At 46.6% G+C, this 16805-nt stretch overlaps 1 protein-coding gene across 2 annotated transcripts in view; it reads right to left on the bottom strand.

Moving 5' to 3' along the window:
• Positions 1–13946: 13946 nt before the first annotated feature.
• LOC144601805 (monoglyceride lipase-like) overlaps positions 13947–16805 on the bottom strand; it is a 35579-nt gene continuing 32720 nt past the window's right edge. For both annotated transcript variants that reach the window (XM_078414243.1, XM_078414242.1), the window contains one exon: positions 13947–14126. In XM_078414243.1, coding sequence (XP_078270369.1) covers positions 14001–14126 — 126 coding nt within the window. In that variant the 3' untranslated portion in view covers positions 13947–14000. The remainder of the gene's footprint in view (positions 14127–16805) is intronic.

Genomic DNA, 16805 nt, shown 5'->3' with positions numbered 1-16805 from the left:
ATACAGACTTAAGAGCTCCCCGGGTGTTCTGCCAATGTTTCGCGTTAAGTGACGGTTATGTAGAGGGGTTGTCTTTTATTCTTACTACAGACCCTTTCTGGGGGGGCGTGGGTGGGATAGATGCATTGTGGATGTGTGGATACAACCGTGAGTACACAGAATGAAAGCTGGAGAGTTCAGTCCTTTCTAATGGGGCATTTACAGCCCCCCAATCTAACGGACTCCGCTCCCCTCTCCTGCCCTCCCCTCCCCTGTCCTCCCCTCTCCTGCCCTCCCCTCTCCCGACCTCTCTCCTGCCCTCCCCTCTTCTGCCCTCCCCTCTCCTGTCCTCTCTCCTGCCCTCCCCTCCCATATCCTCCCCTCCACTGTCCCCCTCTCTTCTGCCCTCCCCTCTTCTGCACTCCCCTCTGCTGCCCTCCCCTCCCTTGCCAACCCCTCTCCTCCCTCCCCTCCTGCCCTCCTCCCTCTCCTGTCCTCCTTTCCCCCACCTCCCGCCCACCCCACTCTTCACCCCTCCACTCCTCTGCCCTCCCCTGATCCCACTCCCTGGACTTTAACGCTATGTGTACAGGTGTTGTTGCTGTTGTTGTGTGGAAACCCTTGTACGGAAACCCTAGTGTTGGAAACCCTAGGCTTGAAGTACGATGATGTCCCACACTTTATCAATCTGGATGGCCAAAATATATTCTGCAGGTACTGGGAACCTGCCATACCCCCCAGGTGAGTCTTGCCTGGGAGTTAAACGGAACAATGTTTAATTGAGGGGGGAAATGAGGTGGAGGTGTTGCATTATTAACATTTCAGGATTCAGATTTTTGGGCCATACAAGGAACTGCAGATTTTACAAAAGAAAACACAAAAGCAGACCAGGCAGCATCTCATGGGAACAAAGAGCTTATTCCTGTGCTTCACTGTTCTTTAGTTTAGTTTATTGTCACGTGTACCGCAGTACAGCGAAAAGCTTTTTTGTTCTGTACGATCCAGTCAGCGGAAAGACTATACATGATTACAATGGAGCCGTCCACAGATACAGATACAGGTTAAAGGGAATAATGTTTAGTGCAAGATAAAGTCCAGTAAATTCCGAATATAGTCTGAGGGTCTCCAATGAGGTAGATGGTAGCGTAGGACCACTCTCTAGTTGGTGATAGGGTGGTTCAGTTGCCTGATAATAGCTGGGAAGAAACTATGTTCTGTCTTGGTTGCCACCCCCTGCCTCTAATTTAAATCCTCCCAGCTAACAATAGCAAATCTCCCCGCTAGGATATTGGTCCCCCTCCAATTCAGGTGCACCCCGCCCCTCTTGCATAGGTCACTCCTGCCCCAATGGTCCAAAATAAAAACACACATAAGTGTGGCGTAACTCAGCGGGTCAAGCAGCATCTCTGGAGAACGTGGTTTCTGGTTGTGACCTTTCTTCACACTTGTGTTGGGGTGGGGGAGGGTGAAAGCTGGACAAGAGGAGGGTTGGGCAACGCCTGGAGAGTGATAGATGGACACACATGAGGTCTGCTGGATCTCCCAGTTGTTCACCATTTTAATTCCCTTTTCCATTCCCAAACTGACCTTTCTGTCCTGGGCCTTCTCCGTTGTCAGGGTGAAGCCACGCACACCTCATATTCCGCTTATTTATCTTACAACCCAACAGTATGAACATTGAATTCTCCAATTTTAGGTTAACCTACAGACAACCCCCGCCTCCCCCCTTAATTAAAACCTTTTTTTCCCTGTGCTCCACCTGGTTTCTCACTCGTCCGTTTCTCCCCTCTCTCTCCTCCTCTTCGCCGCCATATTCCTTCCTCTGGCTTCACAATTTGCACATCTTCCATCGCACCTCTCACCAGCTAGGGAGTGGTCCTGACCTCCCGTCTATCACATTAGAGTCCTTCGAATTAGCTTTAATTGGACTTTACTGGACTTTATCCTGCACTGAATGTTGATCCTTTTATCATGTATCTTTATACAGTGGACAGCTTGATTTTAATCATGTATATTCTTTTTGCTAACTGGATAGCGCACAACAAAAAGCTTTTAAAGTACCTCAATGCACATGACAAAGAACTGACAAAGAAGAGCTGGACTATTATTTATTCAGGAAGTTCCTGGACTAACACTTTGTTTATGTGCAGTATTTACACGGATGTGGAAGGTTTATCCATCCTCTTAATCGCTTGTACAAAGAATCCCCGACAGACAAATCCTGTTTATCTGACTGGAATCAAACAAACACGCATCTCGAGCAGCTGGATCTGCAGTGAGAAGTCTATGTGACTCACGTCTCACTTGTGCATTAATTGATCATGGGCACTAAAGCGCTTAGTACACAAATGGCCTTCGTATAAGAAGCAGGAGTGAGACACACAGTGGTTTTAACTCATCTGTCATGTGTGGACGTAGCCCAGACCATCAGGCAACTCAACCTCCAATCCATTCACTCCGTCTACAATTCATGCTGCCTCGGCAAGGCTACCAGCATAATCAAGGACTTTATTCCTTGGAGTGAAGGAGGATGAGGGATGATCATATACAAGTGTATAAAATCATGAGGAGAATAGATCGGGTAAAAGCACAATCTTTTGCCCAGAATTGGGAATCGAAAACAAGAGGACATAGGTTTAAGGTGAGAGGGGAATGATTTAATAGGAACCTGAAGGGTAACGTTTTTATACAAAGGGTGGTGGGTATGTGGAATGAGCTGCCGGAGGAGATAGTTGAGGCAGGTACTATCATAACATTTAAGAGATGTATGGGGTGATCGCTTATCAGCACAAACTCAGTGGGCTGAAGGGCCTGTTTCCATGCTGTATCTCTACAGTCTGCAGTCTAAAGACATTTGGACAGGTACATAGATGGGATAGGTTTAGAGGGTTATGAGCCAAGCACGGCAGGTGGGACTAGTGTAGATGTGGCATGTTGATCAGTTGGGCAAATTGGGTTGAAGGGCCTGACTATGACTCTATCCCTGGGTTGTACTATGGACATTGGGATTCATTTGTTTTTTTGCACTATATTGGGGTTTTTTATTTATTGAACTTTTTTGTCCTGATGTTCATTGGTGAGGGGAGAAGAAGGAATAACTGGGGTGTGAGTGGTCCTTGATTATATTGACATACACACACACACACACACGCATATATATAGCACATAACCGATACTATCTATCTAATATATAGATTATACCCATTGAGTGCCATGTTCACAAACCTGTTGTGCTACTGCAGCAAGTAAGAATTTTATTGATTTGTTTCGGTACACATGACAATAAAACACTCTTGACTCTGGAATGGAAGCATTTGCTGCCCTTTGGTTTGTACTGAAGGTGATGCTTGTTGTTCCACTGGCCAGTTCCTCTCTCGCCTCGTATTCCAGGGCTTTGATGATGATCATACACAGGGGCAGGAGAACACAGTGGCGTTTACGACAATCTTGCCACGATGCTTATGAACGAATCCTATTTTGTATTTGCTCACGATCAGGGTAAGTACCAGCTCTTACCTCTGACACAACCAACCATCGTGGAAGGGTGTATATTGGAACACCACCATAGATGGCGTTAGGATGGCACGGTGGCACAGTGATAGAGATGCTGCCTTACAGCGCCAGAGACCTGGGTTCAATCCTGACGTCAGGATTTTTTCTGCATGCGGTTTTCTCCCATATCCCAAAGACGTGCAGGTTTGTAGGTTAATTGGCCTGCAAAAAAATCGTAAATTATCCCTAGTGTGTAGGATCGTGCCAGTGCACAAGGTGATCGCTAGTTGGCGCAGACTCGATGGGCCGAAGGGCAATATTTCCGCGTTGTATCAGTGCTGGATTAACACAGTAGCAAAAGTAGCATTTTCCACGAACCCGCACTTTCGAGGGTCCCGCGCTAAATGCTTGAAATCGGCATCCCACTGAGGGGCGCTGTGTTGCGTGCGGCGCTCCCCAACCGCCGCAGTTTGAATGTGTTGGCTGACCAATGGGCAGCACCGCCCAACCGCCAACCCCAAGACACAGACCCTCACCCCCCCCTCCCCACACACACCCAGAGAGACAGAGACCGGCAGCAAGACAGAGACAGGCAGCGGCAGCGGCACAGAGGTGAGAGACCGGGGTAGACTGTGAGGTGGGGGAGCACCTAGGGTTGCCAACTGTCCCGTATTAGCCGGGACATCCCGTATTTTGGGCAAAATTTGTTTGTCCCGTACGGGATCGCCCTTGTCCCGTTTTAGGCCCTCTGGCCGCTGTAGGCCCCGACACTGTAGGCCCGGACAGTGGAGGCTAACGGAGCTCGTTAACTTTAGCAGAGTTCGGGGAGCGGGGCTGAGTGTGTTCGGGTAGCAGAGCCGAGTGTGCTTGGGGAGCGGGGCCGAGTGTATTCGGGGAGCGGGGCAGAGTGTGCTTGGGGAGCGGGGGGGCCGAGTGTGTTCGTGGAGTGGGGCCGAGTGTGTTTCGGGAGAGGGGCCGAGTGTGTTCGGGGTGTGGGGCCGAGTGTGTTTCGGGAGAGGGGCCGAGTGTGTTCGGGGTGTGGGGCCGAGTGTGTTTCGGGAGAGGGGCCGAGTGTGTTCGGGGTGTGGGGCCGAGTGTGTTCGGGGTGTGGGGCCGAGTATGTTCGGGGAGAGGGGCCGAGTGTGTTCGGGGAGAGGGGCCGAGTGTGTTCGGGGTGTGGGGCCGAGTGTGTTCGGGGTGTGGGGCCGAGTGTGTTCGGGGAGAGGGGCCGAGTGTGTTCGGGGAGAGAGGCCGAGTGTGTTTCGGGAGTGGGGCCGAGTGTGTTTCGGGAGAGGGGCCGAGTGTGTTCGGGGTGTGGGGCCTAGTGTGTTCGGGGAGAGGGGCCGAGTGTGTTCGGGGAGAGGGGCCGAGTGTGTTCGGGGAGAGGGGCCGAGTGTGTTTCGGGAGTGGGGCTGAGTGTGTTCGGGGAGAGGGGCCGAGTGTGTTCGGGGAGAGGGGCCGAGTGTGTTCGGGGAGAGGGGCCGAGTGTGTTCGGGGAGAGGGGCCGAGTGTGTTCGGGGAGAGGGGCCGAGTGTGTTCAGGGAGAGGGGCCGAGTGTGTTTCGGGGAGCGGAGGTTGCAACCTACCTCCTGGCCCGGGCGGCCGTCATTGGTGGAGCGGGAGCACGTGGCCACTGGCTGGATGAGGTCACGTGGGGCGCGAGCGGAGACGTCACTTTGTCCCGTATTTAAGGCCCCTTTATAACATATGCTATGGGCCCCGCACTAGCTTAATCCGGCCCTGCGTTGTATCTCTAAAGTCTAAAAGTCTAAAGTCTAAAGATTGATCGATGGTCGGCACGGACTCGCTGGACCGAAGAGCCTGTTTCCGCTCTGTACCTCTAAAGCCTAACCTCACTCACTCACTTACATTGTTCTTATAGTCCATTTCACCTTCACCATATCTAAACTCACTTTTGCCCAAACTGAGTCATCACAAAATATTAGATGGATCACCAACGCGTTTTTTGCACAGATCAGACAGGCCAGAGAGCCTCTTCTCATTACACCAATTACATGTAAATCCTTCACAAAACGTTGTGGATTGTTAATGACACTCCATCTTTAACAAGAGACATGACTCAATGTGACATAGTGTCAAATCGAACCTGCTCCAAGCGTTAGTGGTAACCATGGTAACTGACCACATCAACTGCCTCCACCCCACTCGCATCTCAAGTATTTACCTACCCACTTCAACGCCTCAATTAATTTTGCACACGTTGTCTTCTCCACTATGATTAATAGAGAACAGTACAGCACAGGAACAGGCACTTTGGCCCGCAATGTGTGTGCCAAGTTAAACCAATCTCATCTACCTGCACATGCTTGATACCTCTTCTTCTCCTCGTGTAAATGGCTGTCTAAATGCCTCTTAAACTTTGCTATTCTATTTGCTTCCACCGCCACCCCTGGCAGCAGGTTCCAGGTGCCCACCACTGATATCAACTAACGTTAACACAAGGAACTGCGGATGTTGATTTTACAGAAAAAAGATACAAAGTGCTGGAGTAACTCATCAGGCCAGGCGGCATCTCTGGGGAACATAGGGGATAGGTGACGTTTCAGGTCGTGACCCTTCTTCAGACGGATGTGGTGTGGAGAGGGAAGCTGAAAGAGAGGTGGGGTGGGGCAAAGTCTGGGCAAGTGATAGGTGGATACAGGTGAGGTGGGGTTTTTGATAGGGCAGATCGTTGGACAAGGGCCGGAGATGAAAAGATCAAAAGTGTGAGATAAGAAAATGCGTATTACCTACAATCAGTCTGAAGAAGGTGTCTTTGTCATCTATCCATGTTCTCCAGAGATGCTGCCTGACCTGCAGAGTTACTCCAGCACTTTGTGCCTTTTAGAAGGCAGCAAGTGGTGCAGTGGTAGAGTTGCTGCCTTACAGCGCCAGTACAAACTCTACACAGGCTGCACCCCGCAGTGAGGAATTCGATCCTCACTGCGGGGTGCTGCCTGTGTGGAGTTTGTACGTTCTCCCTGTGACCATATGGGTTTTCTACGAGGGCTCTGGTTATGTCCACATTTCAAAGACGTACAGGTTTGTAGGTTAATTGGCTTCTGTAAAATTGTCCTAGTGTATAGGATAGAACTAGTGAATGGGGAGATCGTTGATTCGCACGGACTCGGTGGGCTGAAGGGCCTGTTTCCAAACTGTATCTCAAAACTAAAGTAGAGAAAGCATGCCTGGCTCCTCACTACAGGCACAAGGAGAGGATGGTTCACAGCTGGCTTGTGTATTCATTCACAGAATATCAGGTTACAGACAGGAAAGACGTTTCCCGCCAGACAAATGAACAACCAAGTGATCCATCTGTGAGAACAGATGATCAGTAATACATGATGCTTTCAGCAAAGGAGCTAAATATATCTCCAATCTACTCAAAGAGAAAGTACATCAAAACAAATTGTCCAATCCCTGATAGGAAGAGGCTTGACTTTAGAGAAATGTACAGCTTGGAAACAGGCCCTTCATCCCACCAAGTCCATGCTGACCAGCAACACTAGTTCTATCCTACACACTAGGGCCAATTTACAGAAGCCAATTAACCTACAAATGTGCATGTCTTTGGAATGTGTATGGGTCAACGTTGGTCGGCGTGAACACGGGGCACCGAAGGGCCTGTCTCCAAGCTGTATCTCTAAACTAAACTAAACAACATTTAAAAGACGTTTGGACGGGTACATAGATATGAAAGGTTTATAGGGATATAGGACAAATATGGGCAAATGGGACTGGCTTAGATGAGGCACCTTGGTTGGTGTGGACGAGTTGGGCGTGGACCCGGTGGGCCGAAGGGCCTGTTTCAAAAGACAATAGACAATAGGTGCAGGAGAAGGCCATTCGGCCCTTTGAGTCAGCACCACCATTCAATGTGATCATGGCTGATCATTCACAATCAGTACCCCGTTCCTGCCCTCTCCCCATACCCCCTAACTCTACTATCCTTAAGAGCTCCATCTAACTTTCCACGCTGTATTTCTAAACTAAACTAAACAAAGCTGCATTCATTTGATCTACTCAACTAGTTTCAACCTCAAAAAAGACCATATCAGATTTGTCAAACATGATTTCCTTTCAAGGGTATAGAAGAGTACAGCAAAGGAACGGGACATTCAGCGTGCATTCATAAGACATAGGAGCAGAATTAGGCCATTTGGCCCATCGAGTCTAGTCTGCCAATCGATCATGGCTGATCAAAATTTCCCTCTCAACCCCATTCTCCTGCTTTCTCCCCGAAATCTTTGACACCCTGACTAATCAAGGATGTCCATGCAAAACATAATGTCAAGTTAAACTAATCCCAACCCAAATTGTCACCTATCCTTGTTCTCCAGAGATGCTGCCTGACCCGCCAAGTCAAGAGTCAAGAGTGTTTTAGTGTCATATGTCCCAGATAGAACAATGAAATTCTTACTTGCTGCAGTACAACAGAATATGTAAACATAGTACACTGTAAACAATATGATAAACGAGAGAGAAATAAAAGTTCAGTGTGTATATATACACACACAAGTACACACACACATATATATATACATACACACACACACACATTCTCAAAAAACAAACAATAGTAATGCAATAATAATAATAGTAATAATAATAATAATAATAATAATAATAATAATAATAATAATAATAATAATAATAATAATAATAATAATAATAATAATAATAATAATAATAATAATAATAATAATAATAATAATAATAATAATAATAATAATAATAATAATAATAATAATAATAATAATAATAATAATAATAATAATAATAATAATAATAATAATAATAATAATAATAATAATAATAATAATCTATTGTAGTTCAGAACTTATTTGAGGTTGAGGTGTTTAATAGCCTGATGGTTGTAGGGCAGAAGCTGTTCCTGAACCTGGACGTTACAGTTACTCCAGCACTTTGTGTCCTTTAGCTTAGGTTTAGGTTTATTATTGTCAAGAATAAAACCATATGGTGTCTTTCACCAACTCAGGATGTCCTAACCGTGTTTTACTGCCAAGGTAGTATTGTTTGAAGAGTAGTTATTGTTGTCATACAAGAAATGCTGAGGGATTTGGAACCCTCCAAGTTCCCAGACAGAAAGTAAACAGGCATGACCACACAATCTTTTTCTGTACGAGATGCTAAGTTATTTTAACATATAAACATTTTCCACAGCATTCCTAACGCAGGAACCATTTCCTCCATCTTCTCTGGTTGCTGTTTAAGAAAGGAACTTACAAAAAGCTGGAGTTACTCAGCGGGACAGGCAGCATCTCTGGAGAGAAGGAATGGGTGACGTTTCGGGTCAAGACCCTTCTTCAGACTCATAAGATGAATATGGCACATCTTATTAAAAATAGCCAGATATCAACATACAGCACATAAGCAGGCCCTTCCACCCAACTTGCCCAATGCAACCAAGATGCACCATCTAAGCTAATCCCATTAGCCCATGTTTGACCCATATCTCTCTAACCCTTTCCTATCCGTCTACCTGTCCAGATATCTTTTAAATATTGTTATTGTACCTGGCTCAACCACCTCCTCTGGCAGCTCGTTCCATGTAGCCACCACCCTCTGTCTGGAAAAAGTTGCCCCTCAGGTTCCTATTAAATTTTTCTAATCACACCTTAAACCCGTGACCTCTAGTTCTTGATTCCCCTACCCTGGGAAAAAAAGAACTGTGCATTCAGCCTATCTAATCCCCTCATGATTTTATATACCTCTATAATATCACCCTGCATCCTTCTGCACTCCAAGGAATAAAGTCCTAGTCTACCCAACCTCTCCTCATAGTTCAACCTCTCCTCAAATCATGGCAGCACCCTGGTAAATCTCTGCACTCTGTCCAGCTTAATGGTGTCTTTCCTGTAACAGGGTGACGAAAGCTGAGCAAAATAATATCAGATCTAAAACTTTGGTAGGGATGAACTAATGAACAAAATACAGGAGGAAATGTTGGAAGGAAACATCAACAAAGATGATTTATAACTACACAAAGGGCAGGGGTCATGAGAAGGGAAAGGGTGGTTGCTTTGTAAGAACCACTTGGCTGCCTGTCAAGAGATTGAAAACACATCTGGGGTTGCAACTGAACAGTCTTCAAAGAGGAGGGAAATTGTACTGATTCACGTTCATTATGTCTCGGAGCAGAATTAGGTCATTCGGCCCATCAAGTCTACTCCACTGTTCAATTATGGCTGATTTATCTTTCCCTCTCTATTCCATTCTCCTGCCTTCTCCCCATAACCCCGACACTCTTACTAATCAAGAATCTATCAATCTCCACCTTAGAAATACCCATTGACTTAGCCACCACCTTCTGTGGCAATGAATTCCACGGATTCACCACCCTCTGAGTAAAGAAATTCCTCCTCATCTCCTTCCTTAAGGTACGTCCTTTTATTCTGAGGCTATGGACTCTAGGCTCTCCCATTAGTGGAAACAACCTCTCCACATTCACCCTATCCACTCTTTCACTTTTCCGTTAGTTTCAATGAGGTCTCCCCCCAATCCATCTTAACAAGGATGAAGAATGTAAAATATTAGAAACACTGAACATAGAGTTATTGGTATTGAGTTAATATTGTCACGTGTACTGAGATCCAGTGAAAAACGTTGTGTGGCATACTATCGTTACCATGTACCATAGAAGGAGTCTCAGGAGCCGACAACATAGCTGATTTGTGGAGGCAACATTACTCTGAGCTATTCAATTGTATTAAAAGTGATCCCTACAAAGTGGGCAACATTGCCAACAGTGACAAAGTGGGAATCACAGCCAATAAGGTCTATCAAGCAATCACACAGCTAGCTGATAAAAAAGCTAGCGGCTTAGATCAGATCACTGCAGAGCACCTCAAACTTGCAAGCCCGAGGGTTGCTGTCCTTCTTGCAATCTGTTTTACTGGCCTTATGAATCATGGTCTGTTACCGGACTCCATGTTGTCCGTTACTCTGGTGCCTGTCATCAAGGACAAAGCGGGCAAGGTGGGGAGCTTGGATAATTACAGACCGATTGCTCTAGCCAGTGTGTTATCCAAAGTCCTGGAAAGAATTTTATTAGATAGATTATGTTTTTATTTGGGTACTACAGACAACCAGTTTGGCTTCAAGGCTAAGCATGGTACTGATTTATGTATCTATGCCCTGAAGGAAATGGTTGAAATGTATAGAAGGCAGAATTCCTCTGTGTTAATTGGTTTTATTGATGCCTCTAAAGCTTTTGATCGAGTCAACCATCATAAGCTGTTCCAAAAACTGAGTCAAAGAGGAGTGCCTAACAGTATAATTAGGGTCCTGGCATATTGGCACGCCAACCAGAGCATGCAGGTCAAATGGGGTAATGCAGTCTCTGTAACATTTGGTGTTGGTAATGGGGTTCGCCAGGGGGGGCTACTCTCACCAGCCCTCTTTAATGTGTACATGAATGATTTATCTGAACAGCTTAGAGGCTGTAAAACAGGATGTATGATTGGTAACACCCTGGTAAACCATCTTATGTATGCCGATGATCTGGTGGTTTTTTCTCCTAGCAGTGCTGGGTTTCAGCAGATGTTGAATATATGCTCTGAGTATGGTGTCCAATTTGACGTGAAATACAATGCTAAAAAGAGCGTTGTCATGATTTGTAAAGTAAAAGGGGACAAAGATCTAGTCTTCCCATCATTTTACCTGTCAGGGCAGGTTCTATCTGTCTGCTGTAAAGCTAAGTATCTGGGACATGTCATCACAGATCAAATGTCTGATGATGAGGACATGTATAGACAGCGCCGCATGTTGTATGCACAAGCTAACATGTTGGTTAGGAAATTCCACTGGTGCTCAGGAAATGTCAAGATAACCCTGTTTAAAGCGTACTGTACTCCTCTTTACACTGCTCCTTTGTGGATAAAGTTTAATAAGTCAAGCATCCATAAACTTAAGGTTGCCTATAATGACTGCATGCGCATATTGCTTAGAAAGCCAAGGTGGTGCAGTGCAAGTGAACTGTTTTGTAGTGCAGGAGTCAATACGTTTCATGCCCTGTTGAGGAATCTCATGTTTAAATTTATATGCCGATTGAATGGTTCTCAGAATTCCATCATTGTGCTGCTGGTAAATCCTGATTTCAGTGCCGTGAGATACCTGTCACCTATGTGGAAACATTGGGATTGTTGCCTTTTCTAATTTAATTTAATTTTATATGTATATACTGTGTGCTGTATGTGTATTCTAATGGACCATGAGTCTGCTTAATAAAAATGTAATAATAATATAATAATAATATCCATGCATACTATACATGGTGCATCTGGTAGAGCCGCTGCCTCACAGCGCCAGAGACCCCGGTTCGATCCTGACCTCGGGTTTAGTCCATATGTGGAATGTGCACATTCTCCCTGTGACCGCATGGGTTTCCTTCAGGTGCTCCGGTTTCCTCCCACATCCCAAAGATGCGTGGGCTTGTAGGTTAATTGGCCCTCTGTAAATTGCCCCTCATGTGTAGGGTGTGGATGAGAAAGTGGGTAACGTTGACACTTGTGTGATCGATGTTCAGCATGGAATCGGTGGGTCGAAGTACCTGTTTCAATGCCGAATGTATATATGTATGCTTGTATGTATCAATCTATGTATCCTTTCTTACTTTCTTTCTCTCTCTCTCTCTCTCTCTCTCTCTCTCTCTCTCTCTCTCTCTCTCTCTCTCTCTCTCTCTCTCTCTCTCTCTATCTCTGCTTGATTACAGCATCTGCAGAATATAGTGTTATAGCTACAAAGAAAGCACAGATAAAACAAAGTGCAAGGCCCACAATGAGGTAGATTGGAGGATTGGAAATTCATTCTTTGCTGATGAGAGGTTTGTTCAAGAGAAACAGTGGGTGGTAGAGTACCGCAGCGGTGGACTTGCTGTCTTACAGCGCCAGAGACCCGGGTTCGATCATGACTACAGGTGCTGTCTTCATGGAGTTTGTATGTTCTCCCTGGCTCCAATTTCCTCCCACACTCTAAAGATGTACAAGTTTGTAGGGTAATCGACACTGGTAAAATTGTACATTGTCCCTAGTGTGCAGGATAGTGCTAGTGTTCGGGGTGATTGCCGGTCAGGGTGGACTCGGTGGGCCAAAGGGCCTGTTTCAGCGTCGTATTCATATATTAAAACTAAATTAAACAAACTCTTCCTGAATCTGATGCTATAGGCCTTCTGGACAGAGGGAGGAGAGGGAATGGCCTGGTGGGGGGATAGTCCCTGATTATGTTGGCTGCATTCCTGAGGCAGTGTGAAGTGTAGACGTCAGCACTCATCTGCCAGTTACCTTCTGATTTTCTTCCAGATCTTTCCACACGCCTTGCATCATCTGCACAGGGAGATACCAACTGTTGTTGCTGACCTTAGCTGGTCGATTGGCACCTGGCTCGCACATAGGATCCCCGAGGCCACCCTATCTGTGTGGTGAGTCGGGCCTACCGGGGCGCGTTCCGGTATTCGGCCGTCATTCTGGTCGGCTGCGGCGCGGTTGTTTGGCGGGTGGATCGGGCCCGGGATGCTCCCCAGGATATCCCCACTGCAAGCACGCTTCTCGGAAGGACCATTCAGAAGCCTGATAACAGAGGGGAAGAAGCTGTTCTTGAGTCTGGTGGTGCGCATTCTGTATGTTCTGCTGGATACTAGCGATGAAAAGAAGGTCTCACACACACGGACAAACTCCACATGATGTGTACATGTGGCTTGGCTATGAACCTATCTTTCACTCTGTCATACTCCAAATCCATCTGATATTCACTAGAATGTGTCATGGGAATTCTGGTTACCCTTGGACCTGCCTTCCCTTCTCTGTATCTGTATCATGGAACAGTTCAGAAGACGGCACAGTGGTGCAGCGGTAGAGTTGCCTTACAGCGCCAGAGACCCGGGTTCGATCCTGACTACGGGTGCTGTCTGTACGGAGATGGCACATTCTCCCTGTGACCACGTAGATTTTCTCCGAGTGCTCCGGTTTCCTCCCACATCCCAAAGGTTTGCAGGTTAATTGGCTTCTGTAAAATTATCCCTAGTATGCAGGATAGTGTATGGGGTGATCGCTGGTCAGCGCGGACTTGGTGGGCCGAAGGGCCTATTTCTACAGTGATTCTCTGAAGTCAAAGGACTAAAAGAATGAAAATGTTGACTGGGATTGAGAAGTCTATTAACAGGTTTATAGGTTAATTGGCTTCGGTAAAATTGTAAATTGTCCCCAGTGTGTAGGATAGTGCTAGTGTACTGGGTGATCGCTGGTCAGCGCGGACTTGGTGGGCCGAAGGGCCTATTTCTACGCTAATTCTCTAAAGTCTAAAGTATATCTCCACGTGGAAAAAAATGGATGAACAAAGAAGGGACACAATTGCTCCAACTTTTTTTAAGTATTTTTATTTTGTTAATGAAGCAACACGAAATTGGTTTTACTCCTTTCCTTTCTCCCCCCCCTCCCCCCTTCCCCCCCACCCTCCAGAAACATTGAACCCCAATATAAATTAAACTAATTCCTTCATATATATTCTCATTTTCAACTTTGACTCATTTCTTTAGTGGAAGGCAACCGCTCATTCAGCCAGCTTTGAATTAATTCAAGCACTTCCTTTACAACTTCTGGTAACTCCTTATGAAGCTGATGGAAACATTCCTCGAAGACCTGAGAAGAGACCAAAAGTGAAATGATGAGAGGCATAGACAGGGTAGACAGTCAGAACCTTTTTTTCCCCAGGATGAAAAGAACTTTAAGGTGAAAGGGGTAGAATTAAAAGGCATTGTGCGGGACATGATTTTTTACACAGAGAGTGGTGGGTGCCTTGTAGGCGCTGCCAGGGGTGGTGGTGGAGGCAGATACGATAGTGGTGTTTTAAAAGATTCTTAGATAAAAGACACATGGATATCAAAAAACAAGAGAGCTAAGAGTATAAGAGTATTTCATTGCCAGATGTAGCAAAAACAGAACAATTATATTATTTCTTGCAGCAGCACAGCAGGCTGGTTGACCCCGAAGATGGACACAAAATGCTGCAGAAACTCAACAGGTCAGGCAGCATCTCTGGAGAACATGGATAGGTGGCGTTTTGTGTCAAGACTGTTTGACTTATTCCTTTTCTTCATAGATGCTGCCTGGCCTGTTGAGTTTCGCCAGCATTTGTGTCACAGTAGAGTAAACCCTCACAATAACAGACAGCGCTGCCGTCGCAGCTGCGGCTTGCCTGCAGTCCGTCTGTCTTTTGTGTTTTTTGTTGTTTTTGTCTCAATTGTAGTGTTAATATGATGTAGTGTTGTATGTTATGTTTTGGGGGGGGGTGGGAGGGAACGGGAACTGTAACTGTAACTGTAACATTCTCTCTCCAGAACGGAGACGCGACCTTTGTTCTGTGCCGTGTCTCCGTTCCCGTTGCGGCCTACCACCGGCCATGCACCTGGGACCACCTGGGTCTCTGGTTCGCAGAGCCCGCGGTCCGGACTCACCACCTGCGGCGCTGGCTGCCTGCGAATGCTGCGGGAACGGCTGCGACTCGTCTCCGGAGGCTCCGGCGCGGGCCACGTGGACGTCGGAAGCCCGCAGGCCCCTGGATGGGGGCCGACATCGGGAGCTCCGGCAGCAGCAGAGGCAACGTGTTCGTCCGCCCCGAATCGCGGGGCTTGGGTCGGCCCGCCACGGACCTTTCACCATCCGGCGCGGCCTTAAATAGGCCGCGGGATTTTTTTTCACCGCCCAGCGGGGGCTTCAATATCGGGAGCCCCGACCGCCCCGACGTGGCAACTCCAACAGCCTGACCGCGGGACAAGACGGCAGGGAAGAGAAAAAGACATTCTGGCCTTCCATCACAGTGAGGAGGGACTGGAGGAGACTCACTGTGATGGATGTTTCTTTTTGTTTGGTGTTAGTTGTGATTGTATGTGTTATTGCATTTTTATTGATTAATCTTATTGGTCTTATTGTTCAACTGCGGGTAATGTTTCATTTTACTACACATTTATGTGTATGTAACAAATAAACGACTATTGACTATTGACTATTGATATTGCAGATCTCGGTTATAGATCTCTACAACGAGGCTCCCGTTACACAATTTTACCAAAGCCAATTAACTTACAAACCTGTACGTCTTTAGAGTGTGGGAAGAAATCGGAGCACCCAGAGGAAGCCTACACAGTCACGAGGAGGACGTACAAACTCCATACAGACAGCACCCGTAGTCAGGATCGAACCCGGGTATCTGGCAGGCAACAACTGTAAGGCAGCAACTCTACCGCTGCGCCACTGTGCTGGTTATAGCGGACAATCAGTAAATAATGGACACCATTCTCCCCCCCTACCATGGTCCGTGGTTGCGAGAGTTTTTCTGGTCTCCCAGATAACATAATTTTTTTTTAATCAATACATTAAAAACCCTAATATTATTGTAAAAAGCCCAGTCCTTAGTGCAACTGTTTAATTAGTGCTGGTAGTGTTCAAGACCTGCATGTGAACCATATCCCTCATTTCCCTTCATATTAAAAGGATACACAGGGAATGGAGAGATATGGGTTATGTGGGGGGGGGGCGATTAGTCCTAGTTTTAGTTTTAGAGATACAACATGGAAACAGCCCAAAAAGCCCATGCTAACTATCAATCACCTGTTCACATTAGTTCTATTTTATATCACTTTCTCATCCATTCCTTACACACTAGGGGGCAATTTACAGAGGGCCAATTAACCTACAAACCCTCACGTCTTTGGGATGTGGGAGGAAGCTGGAGCACCTACAGGAAACCCACGCTGTCACAGGGAAAACGTGGAAACCACACACAGACAGACATCACTCAAGGTCAGGATCGAGGTCTGGGACTCTGGCCCTGTGAGGTAGCAGCTCTACTGCTACGCCACTGTGCTGCCCTCGATGGGCCAAATAACATAGTTCTGCTCCTATGTCTTATGATGCACGTGCAAACAGAGGAGATTAGTTTAACTAAGCATCATGTTCAGTGCAGACATTGTGGGCCAATGGGCCAGTTCCTGTGCTGAACTGTTCTATGTTTTATAGTCACAAGAAATTCTGGCACTGAGAGAGAGCACAGAGAGAGCTGGATAGAGCTCTTAAGGATAGCGGAGTCAGGGGGTATGGGGAGAAGGCAGGAACGGGGTACTGATTGAGAATGATCAGCCATGATCACATTGAATGGCGGTGCTGGCTCGAAGGGCCGAATGGCCTCCTCCTGCACCTATTGTCTATTGTCTATTGTCACACTAGCTCAGAAAGAGAGAGATATGCAATGGACAATTGAGAGGTGGCACTGCAGTGCAGCGGGAGAGTTGCTGCCTTATAGCGCTAGATAGCATGCTACAA

Source organism: Rhinoraja longicauda, chromosome 17 (assembly GCF_053455715.1).
Source record: "Rhinoraja longicauda isolate Sanriku21f chromosome 17, sRhiLon1.1, whole genome shotgun sequence".
Taxonomy (NCBI): Eukaryota; Metazoa; Chordata; class Chondrichthyes; order Rajiformes; family Arhynchobatidae; genus Rhinoraja; species Rhinoraja longicauda.
The sequence above is the reverse complement of the archived record's forward strand: the minus strand, read 5'-3'. Positions and strand labels throughout refer to the sequence as shown.